The sequence below is a fragment of the Notolabrus celidotus genome, chromosome 13 (genome assembly GCF_009762535.1).
Source record: "Notolabrus celidotus isolate fNotCel1 chromosome 13, fNotCel1.pri, whole genome shotgun sequence".
In the NCBI taxonomy this organism is placed as follows: domain Eukaryota; kingdom Metazoa; phylum Chordata; class Actinopteri; order Labriformes; family Labridae; genus Notolabrus; species Notolabrus celidotus.
Window position 1 is genome coordinate 2767459 of NC_048284.1, and position 19826 is coordinate 2787284.

The following is a 19826-nucleotide window of genomic DNA, read 5'->3' on the forward strand; positions in this document are numbered from 1 at the left end:
GCTAGCAGGGCCTTAAAGAGACAGTAGCTGAAATGTCCTGATGTTTCTTCCATGTGTTAAAAAAAACCATTAAGTTAAAATGTTGGATGTAGAAACGTGGGCAAAGTTTCAGATTGTGTCAGAGTAATCACAGGATGAGACTTCAGGCTGCTCTAAACAGCTCGTTCAAAAAGTCACACGAGAATTGCGCGAGAGGGAAACAAGATTTGCTCAACTTGTGACATCACAGATTGGTGCATTTCCTTAAAAGGGCATAATAAACGTAACACCTAGAAGAGAGTAGAAACATCCTGCTCTGTTCATTTGTCCCTTTCCAAACTTTCTCAGTCCGATTTGTCATCTTTATAGAATGTCACCGTTGAAGGAGGCATTCCAGAGTGTCGTGTTTTAGAGTGCTAGCAGGGCCTTAAAGAGACAGTAGCTGAAATGTCCTGATGTTTCTTCCATGTGTTAAAAACAAACATTAAGTTAAAATGTTGGATGTAGAAAAGGGGACAAAGTTTTCAGATTGTGTCAGAGTAATCGCAGGATGAGACTTCAGGCTGCTCTAAACAGCTCGTTCAAAAAGTCACACGAGAATTGCGCGAGAGGGAAACAAGATTTGCTCAACTTGTGACATCACAGATTGGTGCATCTCCTTAAAAGGGCGTAAGAAATGTAACACCTAGAATAGAATAGAAACATCCTGCTCTGTTCTTTTTGTTCCTTTCCAAACTGTCTCAGTCCGATTTGTCATCTTTATAGAATGTCACCATTGAAGGAGGCATTCCAGAGTGTCGTTTTTTAGAGTGCTAGCAGGGCCTTAAAGAGACAGTAGCTGAAATGTCCTGATGTTTCTTCCACATGTTGAAAACAAACATTAAGTTAAAATGTTGGATATCGAAACGTGGACAAAGTTTCAGATTGTGAAGTTAAAGTGTGTCAGAGTAATCTCAGGATGAGACTTCAGGCTGATTTGAACAGCGGGTTCAAAAAGTAACACCAGAATTCAGCGAGAGGGAAACGAGATTTGCTCAACTTGTGACATCACAGATTGGTGAATCTCCTTATAAGGGCGTAAGAAATGTAACACCTAGAAGAGAGTAGAAACATCCTGCTCTGATTTTTTGTCCATTTCCAAACTTTCTCGGTCAGATTGGTCGACTCTATAGAAAGTCACTATTGAAGGAGGCATTCTGGAATGCTGTGTTCCGGAATGTTGGCGGGGTCTTAAAGAGACAGTAGCTGAAATGTCCTGATGTTTCTTCCACATGTTAAAAACAAACATTAAGTTAAAATGTTGGATGTAGAAAAGGGGACAAAGTTTTCAGATTGTGTCAGAGTAATCACAGGATGAGACTTCAGGCTGCTCTAAACAGCTCCTTCAAAAAGTCACACGAGAATTCTGCAAGAGGGACACGAGATTTGCTCAACTTGTGACATCACTGATTGGTGCATCTCCTTAAAAGGGCGTAAGAAATGTAACACCTACAAGAGAGTAGAAACACCCTGCTCTGTTCTTTTTGTTCCTTTCCAAACTGTCTCAGTCAGATCGGTCGACTTTATAGAACGGCACGATTGAAGGAGGCGTTCAGGAGTGCCGTGTTCAGGAATGTTGGCAGGGTCTTAAAGAGACAGTAGCTGAAATGTCCTGATGTTTCTTCCATATGTTAAAAAAAAGCATTAAGTTAAAATGTTGGATGTCCAAACCTGGGCAAAGTTTCAGATTAAGAAGTTAGAGTGAGCTGCTCTGAACAGCTCGTTTAGGAAGTAACATGAGAATTCCGCGAGAGTGAAATGAGATTTGCTCAACTTGTGACATCACTGATTGGTGAATCTCCTTAAAAGGGCGTCGAAAATGTAACACCTAGAAGAAAATAAAAACATCCTGCTCTGTTTTCTCGGTCACATTGGTCGACTTTATAAATAGAGTGGCACCACTGGAGGAGGCATTCCGGAGTGCTGTGTTCCAGAATGCTAGTGGGCCTTAAAGAGACAGTCTGTGAAATATCCTGATGTTTCTCCCAGGCTATAGAAATAAAAAGTGGCCGACTTATGAGCTTCAAAATGTAACAATCAATCCATCCTGTCGTCAGCTGTGCACCAAAACATTTCATATACGTACTTTTTAAATCAAAAGTGCTCTTAACTCGTCAAAAGAGGGAGAATGCGAAGAAAATGTGACTCATTTTCAACTTCTGCTGGTCCACATAGTCAACATAATCATTAAATGTCTCCCATATTTCACAAGAAACAGCAATGATTTAAAAAATGACTAAAAAGAATTTAGTTTCTCTTTGTTTACATGATGTTTAAAATCTCTCAAACGCTTTTATTTTGAAATGTGAAACCTGTCCTTGCTGCTGAAATACTCCCCATGTCCTCTTATGCTTGAGACCAAACCTGAGTCAAACCGTGCATGTACTTAAAACAGTTTGTTAGCACAGAGGAGAGCATCACTGAGCATTTAGACACTCCACAGGTGTCACATAAAGCCGCCTTCGTCCCATAACTGAAACCACTGATTTACACTTTAGATTATGAGACATGTTCCCACAGTCGTCTTCCTCCTGTTACCTTAACTACAGAAGCATTTCTGCATCTTAAGACCGGAACACAGGTCAGTTATGTTCTTAGTTTAAGTGCCAATAGACAAGTTTTCACTGTGTTATTAAATGCCATCATAATGTCAAGTACAAAGTTACATTTTTAAGATAAAGACTTAATACGAAACCAATCTTTCTCTGAATACTTGGAGTAATGGAAAGCAGAATCCTCTCGTACATGTTGGTGAAACTCTGACTGGGCCTTACCTCCTGGAGTAAAGTGTTGTCTTTGAAAAGTTTGTCCTGATAGACGTGATGCTGAAAATGGACATTTTAAAGCTGTATTGTCAAAGTAAAGACGTCCTGTGAATCGAATGAAGAAAGAAAATGATGTGTAAACGTACAGCATCTTTAACGTAGGCTGGATTTGAACTAAAGGGCGAGTCCGTAGTCTTGTATCGTTTGTAAACACGTTTAGAAAGCTCTTAATTTTACATTGTGGATTATATTTTCTATCTTTTGGTTTCAGCCAGCTCTGCATTTAAAATCTGTACATTTAATATGATGTTTTTTAGGAGTTAAGTGCTGCTATTTCATAGTACCAGCAGTGTTATAACCACAGATGATTAAAGTTTAATTCCTGGACTTTTTGGTGCTCCGTGTCTTTAATCCTAGAAATGATCTCATCAACAGTTTAACATCAAGACAATACAGAAGCATCATATCCTATCATGTCTATCACATCATCTTATATTGTAAATCACCTTGTTATTCCCTTCTTGATTTTTTAGGAGTTAAAAAAGAAACACTGTCCAAATAAACAAATAAAATTATTATTATTATTATTATTATTATTATATAAAAGACAAAATATGACGTACACTGTGAGGCAGTAAAGGTGCAGTATGCAATATAAATAATACATCTATATGGATATACAGAGATAGAGAATAGAGATAAGTACTTTGTAGAGAGTGACATGATCGGTTCAGTTGTGGGAGTTTTTAGAAGTAAACTTAAGACTTCCCTTTTTAATCTGGTTTTTAACTTGGATTAATTTCCTCTTAGCCCTAGACTGCATTATTACTTTTATTACGTTTATGACCATTGTTTTAGCATCATTGTTATTTATTCTATTTAACTCTATCTTCATCTTTTTCAAATTATTTTATTGTATTTTATTTATCTAGTATTTATCAGATTGAATTTAATTTATTGATTTGATTTTAATTTAATTCAATTAATTTTCATTTTGAAGTATTTCTTCCTTTTATCATTTTATCTGTTGCTGTTATTTTCTTTCTCTGTTCTTTAGTGAAGCACTTTGGTCTGCATGCTTGAATGAAAGGTGCTATATAAATAAGATAAGTTGAGTTGAGTTGTAAATAAATAATAATATAATATAATATAATATAAAATAATATAAATAATATAATATAATAATAAGACAATAATAAGGTATAATATAATATGCATTATTGTATATTGTCAGACCATCAAACATATCATTAAATGAAAATAATGCTTTTATATTATGTGTTTTTTAATCATCTATTTATACATGTATCTATTTATTTAGCTTTTTATGTATTTATTTTATTTATTTATTCATTTTTTACCCATTTTTTTTTTTATTAAAAATGTATGTTTTATGTATTTATGTATTTAATTATTTATTTATCTATTTTTTTTTCTATCTGAGTTCTCATAATCTTTTTTTTTTGTATAATTTTATTAATTTAATTTTGATTTCTACCCTTACATTTTTATTTTACTTTACCATAATCTATCTTGTTTTAATTTCATGTTATTTTTTAAAATTTTATAATTCACCTAATCTAACTAAACTTTAAATATTTAATGTTTTATTAATTACTTTAAATAGTTTTTATCCCTGATATTTCCCCCTCTCCCTGCCTGAGTGGTTAAAGAGGTGCAGTACCTCGTCCTGCTGATAGGGGGCGGTGTGGGTCTCAGCTCCTGTACAGTAACATGGCGGGCTGATGTAAGCTTTAATGTGACTTTAGAAACCTGGATCTCTGGACCCTGTCCCCGTGGTGTTTATATCTCCCCTCTGGAGCCAGAATAAGGATTTCATCTATGGCTGGGACATGTTCGATCCCCCCCGGTAACCGTCCACAGAGCCCGTTCCGGTAGCAGAGCCTGGGATTCGATCCTTCGTGGTCCGGGTCTAGCTTCTTCCCCGGGTTCGGTACGAGGCGATCCAGCCTCCGCCACCGAGGAGGAAGCCTCAAGTCCTCGCGGGGTGAGTTTTTAACGGTGCCGGTAACACCCCCGGTGTTCCGCGAGGTTTGGTGTCTGGTTAAAAAAGAGCTAAAGTTCCAAACCGACACTGAGCTCGAGACTCAACTGCCACTTTAGCCGGTTAGCTTTAGCTTGTGTTGTTAGCTTAATAGCGTGGCTTCAAAGAGATGTGTCACTGAAACTAACTGGATAATAAAGTGTGTTTATTTAATATTTCAACGTGTTTGACACCGGAAAACTAAGCCGAATTACTCTGTGCTTCCAAACAGATAATATGTGTAAGTTTTTACAGCTTTATTAGCCATAAAAGGCTCCCTGTAGCTTAAATACTCATATTAATGAACAGGATTTGGTCTGTCAGTCACCTCCAACGGTTATCCCAGCCTCTCTGAGACCCCCAAGTGTCCATTATAATAACTTTGAACTCATATCATCCATGTTTTCTGTCTCTTATCATCCTGTTTGTTTATATTCTGCCTGAAACAGTGAGAAGAAACTCGCCCCACACATAAGGAAGCATCTGACAAGACAACCCCAGCACCAGACACCCTATGGATCCCAGTGACTCTGGACAAGGTTCCCAGTACCACCTTATTACTCCCATTAAGACTTAATCAATCAATCTTTATTTATACAGCACCAAATCACAACAAACCATAGTTAGACCATACTCTATGTTCTATTATTAACAAAGACCCAACATCAAGACCGGATCAGATCCAGTCCCATCTTACAGACAGGACTCAGTCTGATCTCATCTTAATCCACCATGAGCAGAGCACTTTGCAGCATTTAGCAAGTTACAGTGGCAAGGACAAACTTCCTTTAACAGGCAGAAACCTCCAGCAGGACCAGACTCATGTTAGACACACATCTTGCTGAGAGAGAGAGAGAGAGAGAGAGAGAGAGAGAGAGAGAGATGATAGTGGAGAGACGGATAGTAGTAGTTGTAGGAGCTGGAGTCTGGCACGTCCACAGCAGCAGAGATCCAGAGAAACCTACGAGACAAGGGAGCTCAGGGACTCCAGAAAGGTCTATGGTTAGGAACTTTAATGCGACAGGGAGAGTGTGTTGGGGTTGGAGAGAGGGATAGAGGGAGATGAAGAGAGAGAGAGATGATAGTAGTTGTAGCAGCTGGAGTCTGGCACGTCCACAGCAGCAGGAACCTAAGAGACAAGGGAGCTCAGGGACTCCAGAAAGGTCTATGGTTAGTAACTTTAATGGGACAGGAAGAGAGTGTGTATTTCCATGGCAGTCTAGGCCTATAGCAGCATAACTAAGACCTGGTCCAAGCCTGATCCAGCTCTAACTATAAGCTTTATCGAAAAGGAAAGTTTGAAGCCTACTCTTAAAAGTTAAGAGGGTGTCTGCCTCCCAAGTGTCCATTATAATAACTTTGAACCCATATAATCCATGTTTTTCAGTCTCTTATCATCCTGTCTGTTTGTATTTTGTCTGAAACAGTGAGAAGAAACTCGCCCCACACATGAGGAAGCATCTGACAAGACGACCCCAGCACCAGACACCCTATGGATCCCAGTGACTCTGGACAAGGTTCCCAGTACCACCTTATTACTCAATCTTTATTTATACAGCACCAAATCACAACAAACTGTAGTTAGACCGTACTCTATGTTCTATTATTAACAAAGACCCAACATCAAGACCGGATCAGATCCAGTCCCATCTTACAGACAGGACTCAGTCTGATCTCATCTTAATCCACCATGAGCAGAGCACTTTGCAGTATTTAGCAAGTTACAGTGGCAAGGACAAACTTCCTTTAACAGGCAGAAACCTCCAGCAGGACCAGACTCATGTTAGACACACATCTGCTGAGACCGAGTTGGAGAGAGGGATAGAGGGAGATGAAGAGAGAGAGAGATGATAGTGGGGAGACGGATAGTAGTAGTTGTAGCAGCTGGAGTCTGGCACGTCTACAGCAGCAGAGATCCAGAGGAACCTACGAGACAAGGGAGCTCAGGGACTCCAGGAAGGTCTATGAAAAGTGAAAAGAGAGGGAGACCAGAAGAAAGAAAAAGAGTAGAATAAATGGTGAAGGAATGACAGAAGGAAAGGACGGGATGAGAAAAGGAGACGTAAAGGATGAAGAAACATGTAAAGAAAAAGAGAGAAATAAAGACAGAAAGGAAGGAAGAAGAAAAGAGGGAAGTGAAGAAAGAAAGAAAGTAAGAATGAAAGAAGGAATAAAGGAAAGAAAGTAAGAAAGAATAAGGAAGAAAAAAGAGACAGAAGTAGAGAAAGAAAAGAAAGGACAGAAAGTAAGAATGATAAAAAGAAAGAAAGAAAGAAAGAAAGAAAGAAAGAAAGAAAGAAAGAAAGAAAGGACAATAACAGACCCCTAAAAGGAATCTATGGCAGAGATCCAGAGGAACCTACGAGACAAGGGAGCTCAGGGACTCCAGAAAGGTCTATGGTTAGTAACTTTAATGGGACAGGAAGAGTTAAAGTAAGAGACAGGCAGAGAGTGTGTAATTTCCTCTGGCAGTCTAAGCCTATAGCAGCATAACTAAGAGCTGGTCCAAGCCTGATCCAGCTCTAACTATAAGCTTTATCAAAAAGGAAAGTTTGAAGCCTACTCTTAAAAGTAGAGAGGGTGTCTGCCTCCCGGACCCTGACTGGTAGATGATTCCAAAGGAGAGGGGCCTGATAACTGAAGGCTCTACCTCCCATACTACTTTTAGAGACTTTAGGTACGATGAGCAGGCCTGCATGTTGGGAGCGTAGTGTTCTAGAGGGGTAACAGGGCACTATGAGCTCTTTAAGATACGAAGGTATCTGAGCATTAGGAGCTTTGTAGGTCAGAAGAAGGATTTCAAATTCTGTTGATGTTATGGGGAGTCAGTGAAGAGATGTGAGCTTGAGCTGCAGGAGAAACGTGGAGTTCAGTGTCTTTCCCAACGTGCTGTAGCAGTCGGGGATCGAACCTCTAACCTTCTGATTGGGGGACGATGTGTCTAACCTCTCGGCCAGGAGAGCTGAGACAGAATAAGATCATGATTTGGTGGACAAAAGATGAATTTCAGAGCAAAAATAATTTGATTATTTGCACTTATAGTATAAATTATTAGTTTCTCTCACTCTTCTAAACACTTGATTTGTTTAGCATTACTGTGTTTAAAGAGATGAGTGTTTTTTTGACGGGATGCAGGATGTAAGAGAGACATTCAGTGACCTGTTTCCAAAGAATGGATGAAACTAAAGTGTTGTTTACTTGATCAAGTGCATTTCAGTCTAAACATTTCTCTCCTTTCAGGGCAAGAGAAGCCATCAGAGCAGATTCCTGATTTAACACCCAGCTCCACGGGACGGCTGCGGAAGAGGAATCCCAAATATTTAGATTTTGAAACTGAAGACACGTCTGATGTGCCGAAAAAACCACAGAGAAGGAGCTCAGGAAGAGTAGCAGCTGCTAAGAGGACTCCTGCAAAGAGAGCGAAAGCTAACAATGACGCACAGGAGACAGCAGACGGGGAACACGAAGCAAACGACAAAACACCTGAAGAGTCTGCAGGAATCACTCCACGGAAAACTCCTAAAAAGGCAGGAAGAGGCAGAAAGGCTAAAAGGACGCCTGTGAAAAGAACTCCAGCTAAGAAAGCTCCCGCTCCTGCTCCTGATGGAGGCCTCCAGGCGGAGGACGGTGGAGTCGTGGCTGCTGTGCAGCAGGAGAACGGGACTCCAAAGCCAAAGAGGAAATACGTGAAGAAGCAGAAAGTTGAGGCTGTCGTAGAACCACCGCCGCCGTGTGAGGAGAAGGAGGAGCCTGAGGAGGAGATCCAGCCCGGGGGTCGACGCAGGAGAGGTGCTGCTAAAGCGTGAGTCACATGTGGTCAAACTTTACATCACACAGAAAGTCAGTCTTCAAAGATGAGTGTTGTAATCATGTGTTGAATACATCTTCAGGGCTTTGAAGTATCTGCACATCTTGGCTCAGGAGGTGCTCCGACATCCCGAGGATGAGGTCGCTCCTCCGTCAGGAAGAAACAATGATGACGCCAAAACAGAGTCACAAACAGGCGGAGCACAGAAGGGTGTGAAAGGAAACAAAGGTACGGGGACCAACTCATAGAACAGTGTTGATATAAACACAGATTATTAATGAGGAATCACCGCATTGTCGACCTCAAGCTAACCTATATCAACCAGGGAGGACAGCAACTGCCAGGCTAATTTTTGCACCTACTTCCATTCTTTATTCTTTATGCTAAGCTAATTACCTCCTGCTTTAAACTCACTTTTCAGCTGAAAGAAGAGGAAGTGGCTTTAAGTTTCTTTCCTAAGTCTCAGAGAAGAAAGGAGACACAAGCACCTTTCAGTCATCCTCACATCCTGACAGTCTCTGATCTTTAAGTTATTTGTGGATAAAACGAGAGGAAACTTTGTGATGTAGCGTCCGACCGTGGCTTCTTTGTTGACGAAACTATCATCAGACATTTTTGTGCCGCATTGAAACCTTCTCTTTTTTTTTTTTAAAGTTAAACTTTTGGGCTTTTTGCCTTTATTTGATAGGACAGATTAAGAGAGACAGGAAATGTGGGGAGTAGAGAGCGAGGGAGGACATACAGGAAATGGTCGCGGCCGGGAGTCGAACCGGTGACTTCTGCGAGGAGGACTGTAGCCTCTGTATGTGGGGCACTTAGACCGCTAGGCCACCAGCGCCCCTGAAACCTTCCCTTTATTATCACCATTGTGCTCAAGCGGCAACCTCTAGTTTTAAAATATGAAGCCCATGCGGAAGTGTTACAAACTGCAGTTCCTCGAGCGTCCACTAGAGGCTGGCTGCAGAAACACAGGAAACCACATAAGATAAGATAAGATAAGATAAGATAAGATACTCCTTTATTCGTCCCACAACGGGGAAATTCATGGAGTTACAGCAGCAAACAAGAAGGTGTACAGAACAAGAATTTCAACAAGAATATATATAGGAAAGAAATGTCCATCAGAGACGACAGCTTGGCCATAATTCTCCTGTCAGCCACCTCAGGGTCCAGGACTGAGCTGGCCTTCTTCACCAGTGTGTTCAGTCTTGCTCTCCTGTATCCTGTCCACCCACAGCAGGTGAAATCCTTCCAATGTGGCGTTCGTGTCCGGTGTTAGCTCTGTTAGCATGATGCTACTCTGCCAGTATACATACACACCCATTCAAAGAAGACGATCTTTACACTTAAAATAAGCATGTTTACAGCCTGGTTCAAGAAACAGTTTAGGTCTGAATAGCTCATTTCTCTATCGACACACACTGTACGGGGTTGAATTTATTTATAACTTGTTATTTTTTTAAGATATTAAACTTACAAGTTTTGCCCAAATAAGGGCATGGCTGACTTGGTTGACAGGCGAGCACCCTGTAGCTGTTAGCAAGGAGGCTAAAGGCCCGCCTCTTTACCTCACACTAGCTTGGATGAAGTTAGGTTGAGTTCAGCATTTCCAATATGGCTCCTGACGCCGATCGGCTTCAAAACAGAACTTCTGAAACAGATTGGTGACGTCACAGATACTACATCCATTTATCATACAGTCTATGATGAGAGATGTTGAGCTGTTATTGAGGTGTTTACCCGTTTATCAAGAATCTGAAAAAAAGCACTTTTTTAATGTTTAATGAGTGTGTGATGTTGATATTTACATATTGTCACTGTCAGGAGGGAAACCTTGTATCTCCATGTTTTATCTCCTTTAGTTTTTTGCATTAATCAATGCTATTGATATAATTTTATGTGTCAATAGGCTTTCTAAAATCAAAATGCTGAAAATAATTTAAAGGTGACATATCATGCAAAATGGACTTTTTAATGGTTCTTTACCTGAAATATGTGTCCCTGGCTACAAACCCCCTGAAAATGAGAAAAATCCATTCTGCCCCTGTTCTGATTTCTCCACCTTTCTGTAAATGTGTGCTGAAACCAGCCGTTTCAGACTTCCGTGTTTTTGTTACGTAACAACAATATCCGGTCTGTCACGGAGTCAGAGCTCGGAGCTTGTTCAGCTCATAGACTGTATAAAATAATACTGAATCCCTCCTCCGTTTTTCATTACCTGCACACATGTGTGCTAACAAGGAGCTTAGGAGGGAGGCATGCTAGTTGTAGGCTGTCTTAATAAACACAAAGGTCGGTTTTACGCCCCACGTCTGCAGATTGGAAGATATAGTGGATGATTTTTATTTGTCATGGATAAGTGCTAGCGCTAATTAGCATAGCCACATAGCTATATGTTCATAGCTGTAGCTGTAGCTGTGTACGAAGACACACGTCGACATACTGACAAATAAAACAACAAGTAACACTAAATCTGTGACCAATCCTTCAGAAAGGTCCTGCTGCCTTTCTGGCAGAGGTCGGTTTTACTCCCCACGTCTGCAGATTTGAAGATCTAGTGGATGATTTTTATTTATCATGGATAAGTGCTAGCGCTAGTTAGCATAGCCACATAGCTACATGTTCGTAGCTGTGTACCAAGACACACGTCTACATACTGATAAATAAAACAACAAGAAACACTAAATCTATGACCAATCGTTCAGAAAGTTCCTGCTACAGGCGCCTCTCCGTCAGGATCAGATTCAGAGGGTTGAAGTAACGTGGTCTGTGAGCAGCCGTGTATATTCAGCCAACATGTAAACATTAGATCAACGTGCTGGAGAGCCGAGGCACATCCACTTCCGGAGGGGGCGTGGTCAGAGAGAAAACAGAGTGTTCTGAGGAGGACTGAAGAAGAGGGCTTTTCAGGCAGACCAAAATCTGATTTCAAAGTGTTTTTTTGAGCATAAACTTTAAAGACATGTTTTGGGGACCTCTTAGACCAATATATATTGATGAAAAAAGCGTGATATGTCACCTTTAAAAAAGCTTGTAGTTGAATCTCATGCAGTGTTCAGTTCTGCCAAAAACAACATGTTTTTTTGACTTCCCGGAAAGTTCTGGTTTTGGAGATACAAGGTTTCTTACTGACAATGATGATGTGTTGTATATAACAGTGAGAGCTCCCCTGTGACTCACAGCAGTGACGACGTCTTCACGCTCTGACATAACTGATCTGTGTTCCCGCTCCTGCAGGGCGCAGAGGTCAGAAGAGGAAACGTCTGGACAGCGAGCCTTCGGACGGGGAAGAATTTGTCCCAGATGCTAAAGACATGGACGAGGAGGAGGAGGAGGAGGAGGGGGAGGATGAAGATGAAGAGTATGAAGAAGAGGCTGAGGACTCGGACGCAGAGTTGTGGATGGATGGACGACGTCCTGCAACTACTCCTGTCAAGAGACCCTACGTGTGTATTATTTAACTCTGCTCTTCAATCTGACGCTCTTTGTTTGCCGATCTCTCTTATTTGATGTGATCACATTGCTTATTGTACAAATCTTTAAATGTTGTAATATAGAGACCTCAGTGATCCTTTAAACTCAACTTTATTAATCAGAATTTTAAAAAAGGATGTTTGCAGACATGCAGGAAGTGAGAATAACTCAACCCTCCCTCTCTGTCCTGCAGTCCTGCAATAGCACCAAAGCTCCCAACGGGCTCCTCACCAACATGATGACTCCTGTGTGGAGGTCTGCCGAGACCACCAAGAAATTGTGAGTAGCTCCACTCTCTCCACTCTGACTGAAATGATGTTTTCTAACCACAGAAGAGACGATAAGATGAACTTAATCGATCCTCCACGGGCCAAATTCACAAAAAGAGAAGCCAAGCAAATAATATCAGTAATTAAAAACACATTGTCCTGATAAATAGTATAGACACATCAGGTAACTTCATCTCCCTCTATCCCTCTCTCCAACTCAGTCTCAGCAGATGTGTGTCTAACATGAGTCTGGTCCTGCTGGAGGTTTCTGCCTGTTAAAGGAAGTTTGTCCTTGCCACTGTAACTTGCTAAATGCTCCAAAGTGCTCTGCTCATGGTGGATTAAGATGAGATCAGATGCTGCTATAGGCTTAGACTTCTGGGGGAACTGACACACAGGAACCCTGTCTTTCCCCCTCTCTCCTCTGTCTTCCTGTCCCATTAAAGTTACTAACCATAGACCTTTATGGGGTCCCTGAGCTCCCTTGTCTCGTAGGTTCCTTCATTGTGTGGATGTACCAGACTCCAGCTGCTACAACCACTACTATCCGTCTCACCACTATCATCTCTCTCTCTCTTCATCTCCCTCTATCCCTCTCTCCAACACGGTCTCAGCAGATGTGTGTCTAACATGAGTCTGGTCCTGCTGGAGGTTTCTGCCTGTTAAAGGAAGTTTGTCCTTGCCACTGTAACTTGCTAAATGCTGCAAAGTGCTCTGCTCATGGTGGATTAAGATGAGATCAGACTGAGTCCTGTCTGTAAGATGGGACTGGATCTTATCCTGTCTTGATGTTGGGTCTTTGTTAATAATAGAACATAGAGTACGGTCTAGACCTGCTCTGTTTGGAAAGAGTCTGAGGAGAACATTTGTTGTGATTTGGCTCTTTATAAATAAAGATTGATTGAAAGTAAATGGAGAGACGAGTCTAGGAGGCAGGTGATGTGAACTTAAGACGGGTAACCTGAGTCAGGGAATGAGAATACTTGAAATGAAAATTTAAAAACATGTTTATCAGGCCTGTATGATTGTAGTAAGCCAGGGTTTAGCTTCAGTGTAATCCATTATTTACAGTGAAACTGAGACCCCCCATGGAAAAAGATGATTGGGCACTCTAACATTTATTTTTGACATCACAATTGAAGTGATACATTTTCTGGTCACCTCTGATCTGAACTCACCAAAATGGTTTATAAGGTCCGTACAATTGTAGTAAGCCTTAGTGTGATTTGCAATTTACAGTGAAACTGAGACCCCCCCATGGGAGCAGATGAATAGGCGCCTGAAACATAATATCTGTAGTTACTTTGTATCAGAGAAATCTAACTGTTATTTTTGACATGACATTTGAAGGGGCACATTTTTAGTCACTTCTGATCTGAACTCACCCAAATGGTTCAAACTACCTGAACTCTCTAAATCCATCCCAGAGAAAAAAACCCTCCAGACCTCTGAGTCACATCTCAGCCTCTACCTGAGGACTTGATTTAGGAGGTTTTAGTTGAAGGACCAAGAAAGATCTGCAACCGAGAATAATTCATTGGTAATTCAGTGTTACCAGATCCCTAACGTTTGGATGTGTCTCTCTGTTCCAGCCGGGAGGAGCACCACAGCAGCTGGGTGTTCCCAGAGTGGATACCCTCTGACAGCCACTGGCACCCAGTACCAGAAAGGTACTTCACCTTTGACCTATGTTTCTAATCCAGCTGTTTGTTGTGAGATTCTTAAGATAAGGTCTAAACTTAAAACTAACACACTAACTGAAGGTTTGTGATTCTTGTGTGTTTTTCAGGGATATGGAGAAGTATCTTCCTCGTGAGCTCCAGTCAGCTGCTTTCAAAGTGTCCAGAGAAGGCCTCAGGCAGGAGGAGTCGCCTCTGCAGAGACTCAGCAGGTTTGATGTCTTCTGTTCATATACAGGACTAATGTGTGACAGGCTGAAGTTTGTTTCCTGTTAGCTCACCTACACTGAGCATGTGAAGGCTGAGCCCTCACCACAGGTCCGAGCCTCTGTGATCTCTGACTACGTCCTGTTTATTTGTCTGACCAGGTTCTCCGCACTACCCGCTCACCCGGACCGCTGGGACATGTTCCTGTTTGCAGGGGGGCCGGTGTGGGCCTTGGAGTGGTGTCCCACACCTGACGGGGCTCCGGCATCTCAGTACATCGCTGTCTCCTGCCACCGAGGGATGGATGAGAAGCACTGCTTCAGCGAGACCTACACCGGACATGGGCTCGTGCAGCTGTGGGGCGTCGGCACGCTGGAGCTCAGCAGCAGGTACGAGTGAGAGGGAGGCATGGGGGGGTTGTTTTATTTTGTAAGTTAAAGGCCTCTGTCAGGGATGCACTCTGCGCACATGTATCTAGTTGATGCGTCCTCACAGCGGGGAGTCTCTCCTGTAAGATAAGAGGGGAGTCTCAGGAGGTACGACATGATATCGAGAGCAGGCTGTAGAAGTCAGAGTGTGACGGCCAAGGGAGAGAGAGCAGGGAGCCGGACCGCAGCGGATTGGACATGGACCGGACACGGATCTGGTTGAAGTCCTGTGTAAGACAGACACCTCCGCTGTGCTCATCCTGAAATTGATTCTCCTTCAGCCATCAATCCAAACATATCCTGCTATTTTCAGGAGTTTCATTCATAAGTGAAAACAGCTGAAGAAGTCATCTTTACTTGGACTGTTGTTTCCTCCTCCTTTGTATTTATCTTCTTCTGCATCTTCTCTCCCTCCGTGTCTCCACAGACCAGACATCACACCGGCCTTGTCGTACGGCCTGGCCCAGGACAAAGGCTTCATCTGGCAGCTGAAGTGGTGTCCTTCAGGCTGCTGGGAGCCTCCAGACTGTGGCAGAAAGGTGAGGTGTACTTATCACTCCATACATGCTGAAAGACTTAAAATCAAATGAAAGGCGCTACAGTTTCCTGCTACTCGTTCTTAGTGATCATATCTAAACCCTCTCTCCCTAAGGCTCCTCTCCTGCCCCGGCTGGGTCTCCTGGCAGTAGCAGCCTCCACCAGCGTGGTCACCATCTACAGTCTGCCCCACCCTGAAGCTCTGCGCTCCAACAGGAAGCCAGCCAACTCTGGTAAGACTTTAATCAGCTGAAGCATTCATCGCCTGGTAAAGAGACACGATAGAGGCGTTCATCTGAAGTCTGAAGAGGTTACACTCAGTGCACACGCATGAAGTGTGTCCTGTGGCCAGCAGAGGGCAGTGTTGCCTCTCTGAAGGCTGGTGGTGTCTTAGGACTTTGCTCTGCTGTAGTCTGTGAGGATACAGGACTGCTGCAGTGGAGCAGTCTCTTTGTGAGGAGCTTTTCACATCACGGCAGCGTTGTAAAATTTAACAGCTTGACCACAGATTTGTTCACATCCTCCACAAAGCTCTGCTGCAGTGTGTCACCACAGAAAAGGAGACATGTTGAAATAGCCTTTCCCCACATTGTGACCAGTGGAAGGCAAAAGAGAGGATGAGGACAGGAGCTGTTTTAGCTGACACCATGGTTCTTCTGAAGCGTCACACGTCGTTGTGGGTAATTTGGTGTAATGTGGAACCATTTGGTGACTCGGGCGTTTCAAAGTTGCCAGGTTACTGTCCCAAACACCTTTGATATCTAGTGAACTGTTGCTGCAAATGAAGCCGTTAACGAGGGGGAAGAAACGCAAACGGAGTCAAAAGCAGCCTCATTTGAAGGCGTGTGGGGACACCGGTGCAGTACTGTTTTTGGTACATTCTGCAAAATCTGAAGGAGTGGTTGGTGCAGTTGGAGAGTTATTAAAATAATTGTTTGTAGAAATAATGATAATTCCCACTGATCACAAAATTCAAGCCTCAAATGTGGAGCCAGGAGTGAGTATGTTGAAGAGGCGAGAGGGGGGAGCTGGTAGTCCATGCCCAAGGCTGATTCACTTACACAGGACTTCCACCAGGTCCATGTCCGGTCTGTCTCTGATCCGCTGCGGTTCAGCTCAGAACGCAGCACACAGCAGGACCGCCAGACAGCTGGAGTCATGTGACCGAGGTTTTCCCGCAGTAATCCCAGAATCAAGGATTCTCCTCCTCCTCCTCTCCTCATCCATGTTGTCTTTCTGGTCCTCTGAAAACCTCTGACCTGTTGACTCCAGGCCTGGCTCCGCTCATCATGACTTTGGTTTGTTGTTGTAGTTAAGTGAAATACGATCTGGTGATAACACAGAGTGTTTTATTCTGAAAATTAACCGGATGTTTTCATTTTGTTTTGGTGAAACCTGACTTCCTGTCCCGCTCAAAAATAGAAGTCTTGTGTTTCTGATCCGGAGGGCTCCAACCTGCTGGACCCAGTGGTAGTTAACACATTGATGCGTCGTGCTCCGGCATCCGGCCAAAATACAAGTCTTGTGTATCTGATCCGGAGGACTCCGACCTGCTGGATCAGAGACGCAGCCGGAACCCAATGGAGTGGATCCAGTGGAAGTTAACATAAATAAATACGTTAAATAATGTATTAAGTAATTAAATACATTAGTTCAAATTAAACAAATAAATACATACATTAAATAATGTATTAAATTAAATTAAATAAGTTGAAGCTGTTCTCATTTCCTCCTGTAGCTTCACGATCTAGCCGAAGTATCCTAGAGAGCCCTTCAAAATAAAAGCAGTTTTTGACATCAAAACAGGCGAAACAGAAACACCACAAATAACAGATTTACTTATTTCTTATAGGTACTCTTTACATCCGTACTCTTGTGTATCTGATCAGAGATGCAGCCGGACTGCAACGGAGTGGATCCAGTGGAAGTTAACACATTGACTAGAATAGAAACCTATCAGATCTGGTGCTGTGACGGATCGGAGGCGGACTGGACACGGATCTGGTGGAATTTGGCCGTTAGACTGTTAACCATCCTGTCTCCCTCAGGATGAGAGCCAACAATTCATTAATAAATAAATAGATTTATGAGGTTATTCCTTTTAAAAAGTTTGTATTGTGAACCCATATTTGTGAATCATGTTGCATCATTAGTTGATTGACTCTTTACATCCATACAGATAATTGAAGGAGTCAGGTTTGATGTGCACAGATACCTGCACCTGCTGATTAGTGCTAACATAGATTAAATAGAACATAGAATGAATCTAGAGCGTGCATTAAGTTGCCTTTAGATCAATGAATCTAATGTTTGATCGTTCAGTCTTTGAAATGTCAAATAAGAAGAAGCGAATAGTCAGTTTTTGAGCCCAAAGTGATGCCTTTCATTCTCTCTCCATCAACCATCGAACATGTCAACCCATCCGAGGGTATTTAATCAGTCACATGACCCTGAATCAATCACATCAGACGTGGGGATCATTAACCGGACCGACTCTCTTATCCAACTCAAAGACAATAACCACGGAGCGCCTCGGTCTCCTCGTCCGCCTCTGAAGCTTCGAGCTCCAGGGTCCATCACACTGTTTAATGCAGCTTTAACTACAGGGACGGTTAATCACTGCTCAGAGACTCCTAAACACACACATGTACACACACACACACACACTGCTCTCCAGGAGTGTGAGTGCACGCTGACATTATAGATGCTGCAGCCTGTGGTGGAGTCTATTCAGATCAGTGCGTCAGCCGCCTCCGGGGCTCTGCTGAGAGAAAGTGTATGAATGAGATTAATGGGCGTCTCATCGTCCACATCCATCATACACAGAAACCTGGTTGTGTCTGCACGTGTGTGTGAATGTGTGTGTGTGTGTGTGTGTGTGTGTGTGTGTGTGTGTGTCTGCCCCGCACTACAGGCTTATCTGATTAAACACCACGTCAGACTCATGTTGCAGCATTTGCCTGGAAAAACTACATACTCATACACTTTACAGGCTTTATGTCACAGACGCCTCACAATGGTGTGGCTGGTGTGTGTGTGTGTGAGGGATGCTTCCTGTAATGTGGCTTTTCTTTCGTCTCAGACTGGATGTTCTGGATTTTCAGGTTCTTCTCTTGTTGTGTGATCCATGGTGACGTTATTTAGAGCGAGAGTCTGTGCAGTAGAGCTTTGACCATCATCGAAAACACACAAAACACACATTTCATGTACCGACAAAATGTCAAAGAGCCCTCGAGTATGTACAGCCAACAGCGTGATATCTGCTGGTGTCACGGTTATGGAAAATTCAATCACTGTGTGTTGGTTTCCTTAAGGTTGCCTCTCATTGGTCCTCTTCTACTCTGCTGATCTGGTGCACATCAACTCTTTATTACCACATCAAATAACTCATTCAAAGAACACCAGATCCTTGTCCAGTCCGTCTCCAATCCGTCACGCTCTAGTCAATGTGTTAACTTCCACTGGATCCGCTCCATTGCGTTCCGGCTCCGTTTCTGATCCGGCAGGTTGGAGCCCTCTGGATCAGATACACAAGACTTCTATTTTTGAGCGGGACAGGAAGTCAGGTTTCACCAAAACAAAATGAAAACATCCGGTTAATTTTCAGAATAAAACACTCTGTGTTTTATTGCTTACATTGACATGAAAGGTTACTCATCCACAAAATTATCAGAGCCTAAAACATCAACACGACTCAGAAAGGGCTGCCATATCAGTAAAAACTTGTTAGCTGATCCCCTGACAGTATACCTTATCTTCTCCAGCTTTACAAAATGTAACATGTCTCTAATCCACTGTTTAAATGTTGGAGGGTTACAGTCTTTCCATCTAATCAAAATTTGTCTTCTTGCTACAAGTGTGGCAAAAGAAAGAAAACTCTGTGTGTCTTTGTTCAAAATTAGGTGTTGTGGTGCCACACCAAATAGCGGTTCTTCCCTTGTTGTGTGATCCATGGTGGCGTTATTTAGAGCGAGAGTCATCATCGACCAAAACGCACATTTAGTGTACCGACAAAATGTCAAAGAGCCCTCGAGTACGTACAGCCGACAGCGTGATATCTGCTGGTGTCACGGTTATTGAAAGTTCAATGACTGTTGTGTCAGTTTCCTTATGGTCACCTCTCATTGGTCCTCTTCTACTCTGCTGATCTGGTGCACATTCAACTCTTTATTACTGCATCAAATAACTCATTCAAAGAACACTTATGGCCAAATCATCAGATCCATGTCCAATCCGTCACATTCTAGTCAATGTGTTAACTTCCACTGGGTCCAGCAAGTTGGAGCCCTCCGGATCAGATACACAAGACTTCTATTTTTGAGCGGGACAGGAAGTCAGGTTTCACCAAAACAAAATGAAAACATCCGGTTAATTTTCAGAATCAAACACTCTGTGTTATCACCAGATCGTATTTCACTTAACTACAACAACAAACCAAAGTCATGATGAGCGGAGCCAGGACCTGGAGTCAACAGGTCAGAGGTTTTCAGAGGACCAGAAAGACAACATGGATGAGGAGAGGAGGAGGAGGAGAATCCTCGGTCACATGACTCCAGCTGTCCCGCGGTCCTGCTCCGTGCTGCATTCTCACATGCAA

The 19826-nt window shown here is 42.6% G+C and overlaps 1 protein-coding gene across 5 annotated transcripts in view; it reads left to right on the plus strand.

Annotated features, from left to right (window-relative positions):
* Nucleotides 1-4487: 4487 nt before the first annotated feature.
* The window catches only part of gtf3c2 (general transcription factor IIIC, polypeptide 2, beta), a 38802-nt gene continuing 23463 nt past the window's right edge, over nt 4488-19826 (plus strand). For 2 of the 5 annotated variants that reach the window (XM_034699469.1, XM_034699470.1), the window contains exons 1-12: nt 4488-4791; nt 5277-5366; nt 6255-6344; nt 8068-8629; nt 8718-8863; nt 11873-12081; nt 12303-12388; nt 13971-14048; nt 14168-14269; nt 14426-14653; nt 15120-15231; nt 15345-15462. In XM_034699469.1, the coding sequence (XP_034555360.1) occupies nt 6320-6344; nt 8068-8629; nt 8718-8863; nt 11873-12081; nt 12303-12388; nt 13971-14048; nt 14168-14269; nt 14426-14653; nt 15120-15231; nt 15345-15462 (1666 nt within the window). In that variant the 5' untranslated portion in view covers nt 4488-4791; nt 5277-5366; nt 6255-6319. Of the gene's footprint in view, nt 4792-4925; nt 5069-5276; nt 5367-6254; nt 6345-8067; nt 8630-8717; nt 8864-11872; nt 12082-12302; nt 12389-13970; nt 14049-14167; nt 14270-14425; nt 14654-15119; nt 15232-15344; nt 15463-19826 lie in introns of those variants that run through there. The other 3 variants (XM_034699468.1, XM_034699471.1, XM_034699472.1) reach the window with 3 other exon arrangements.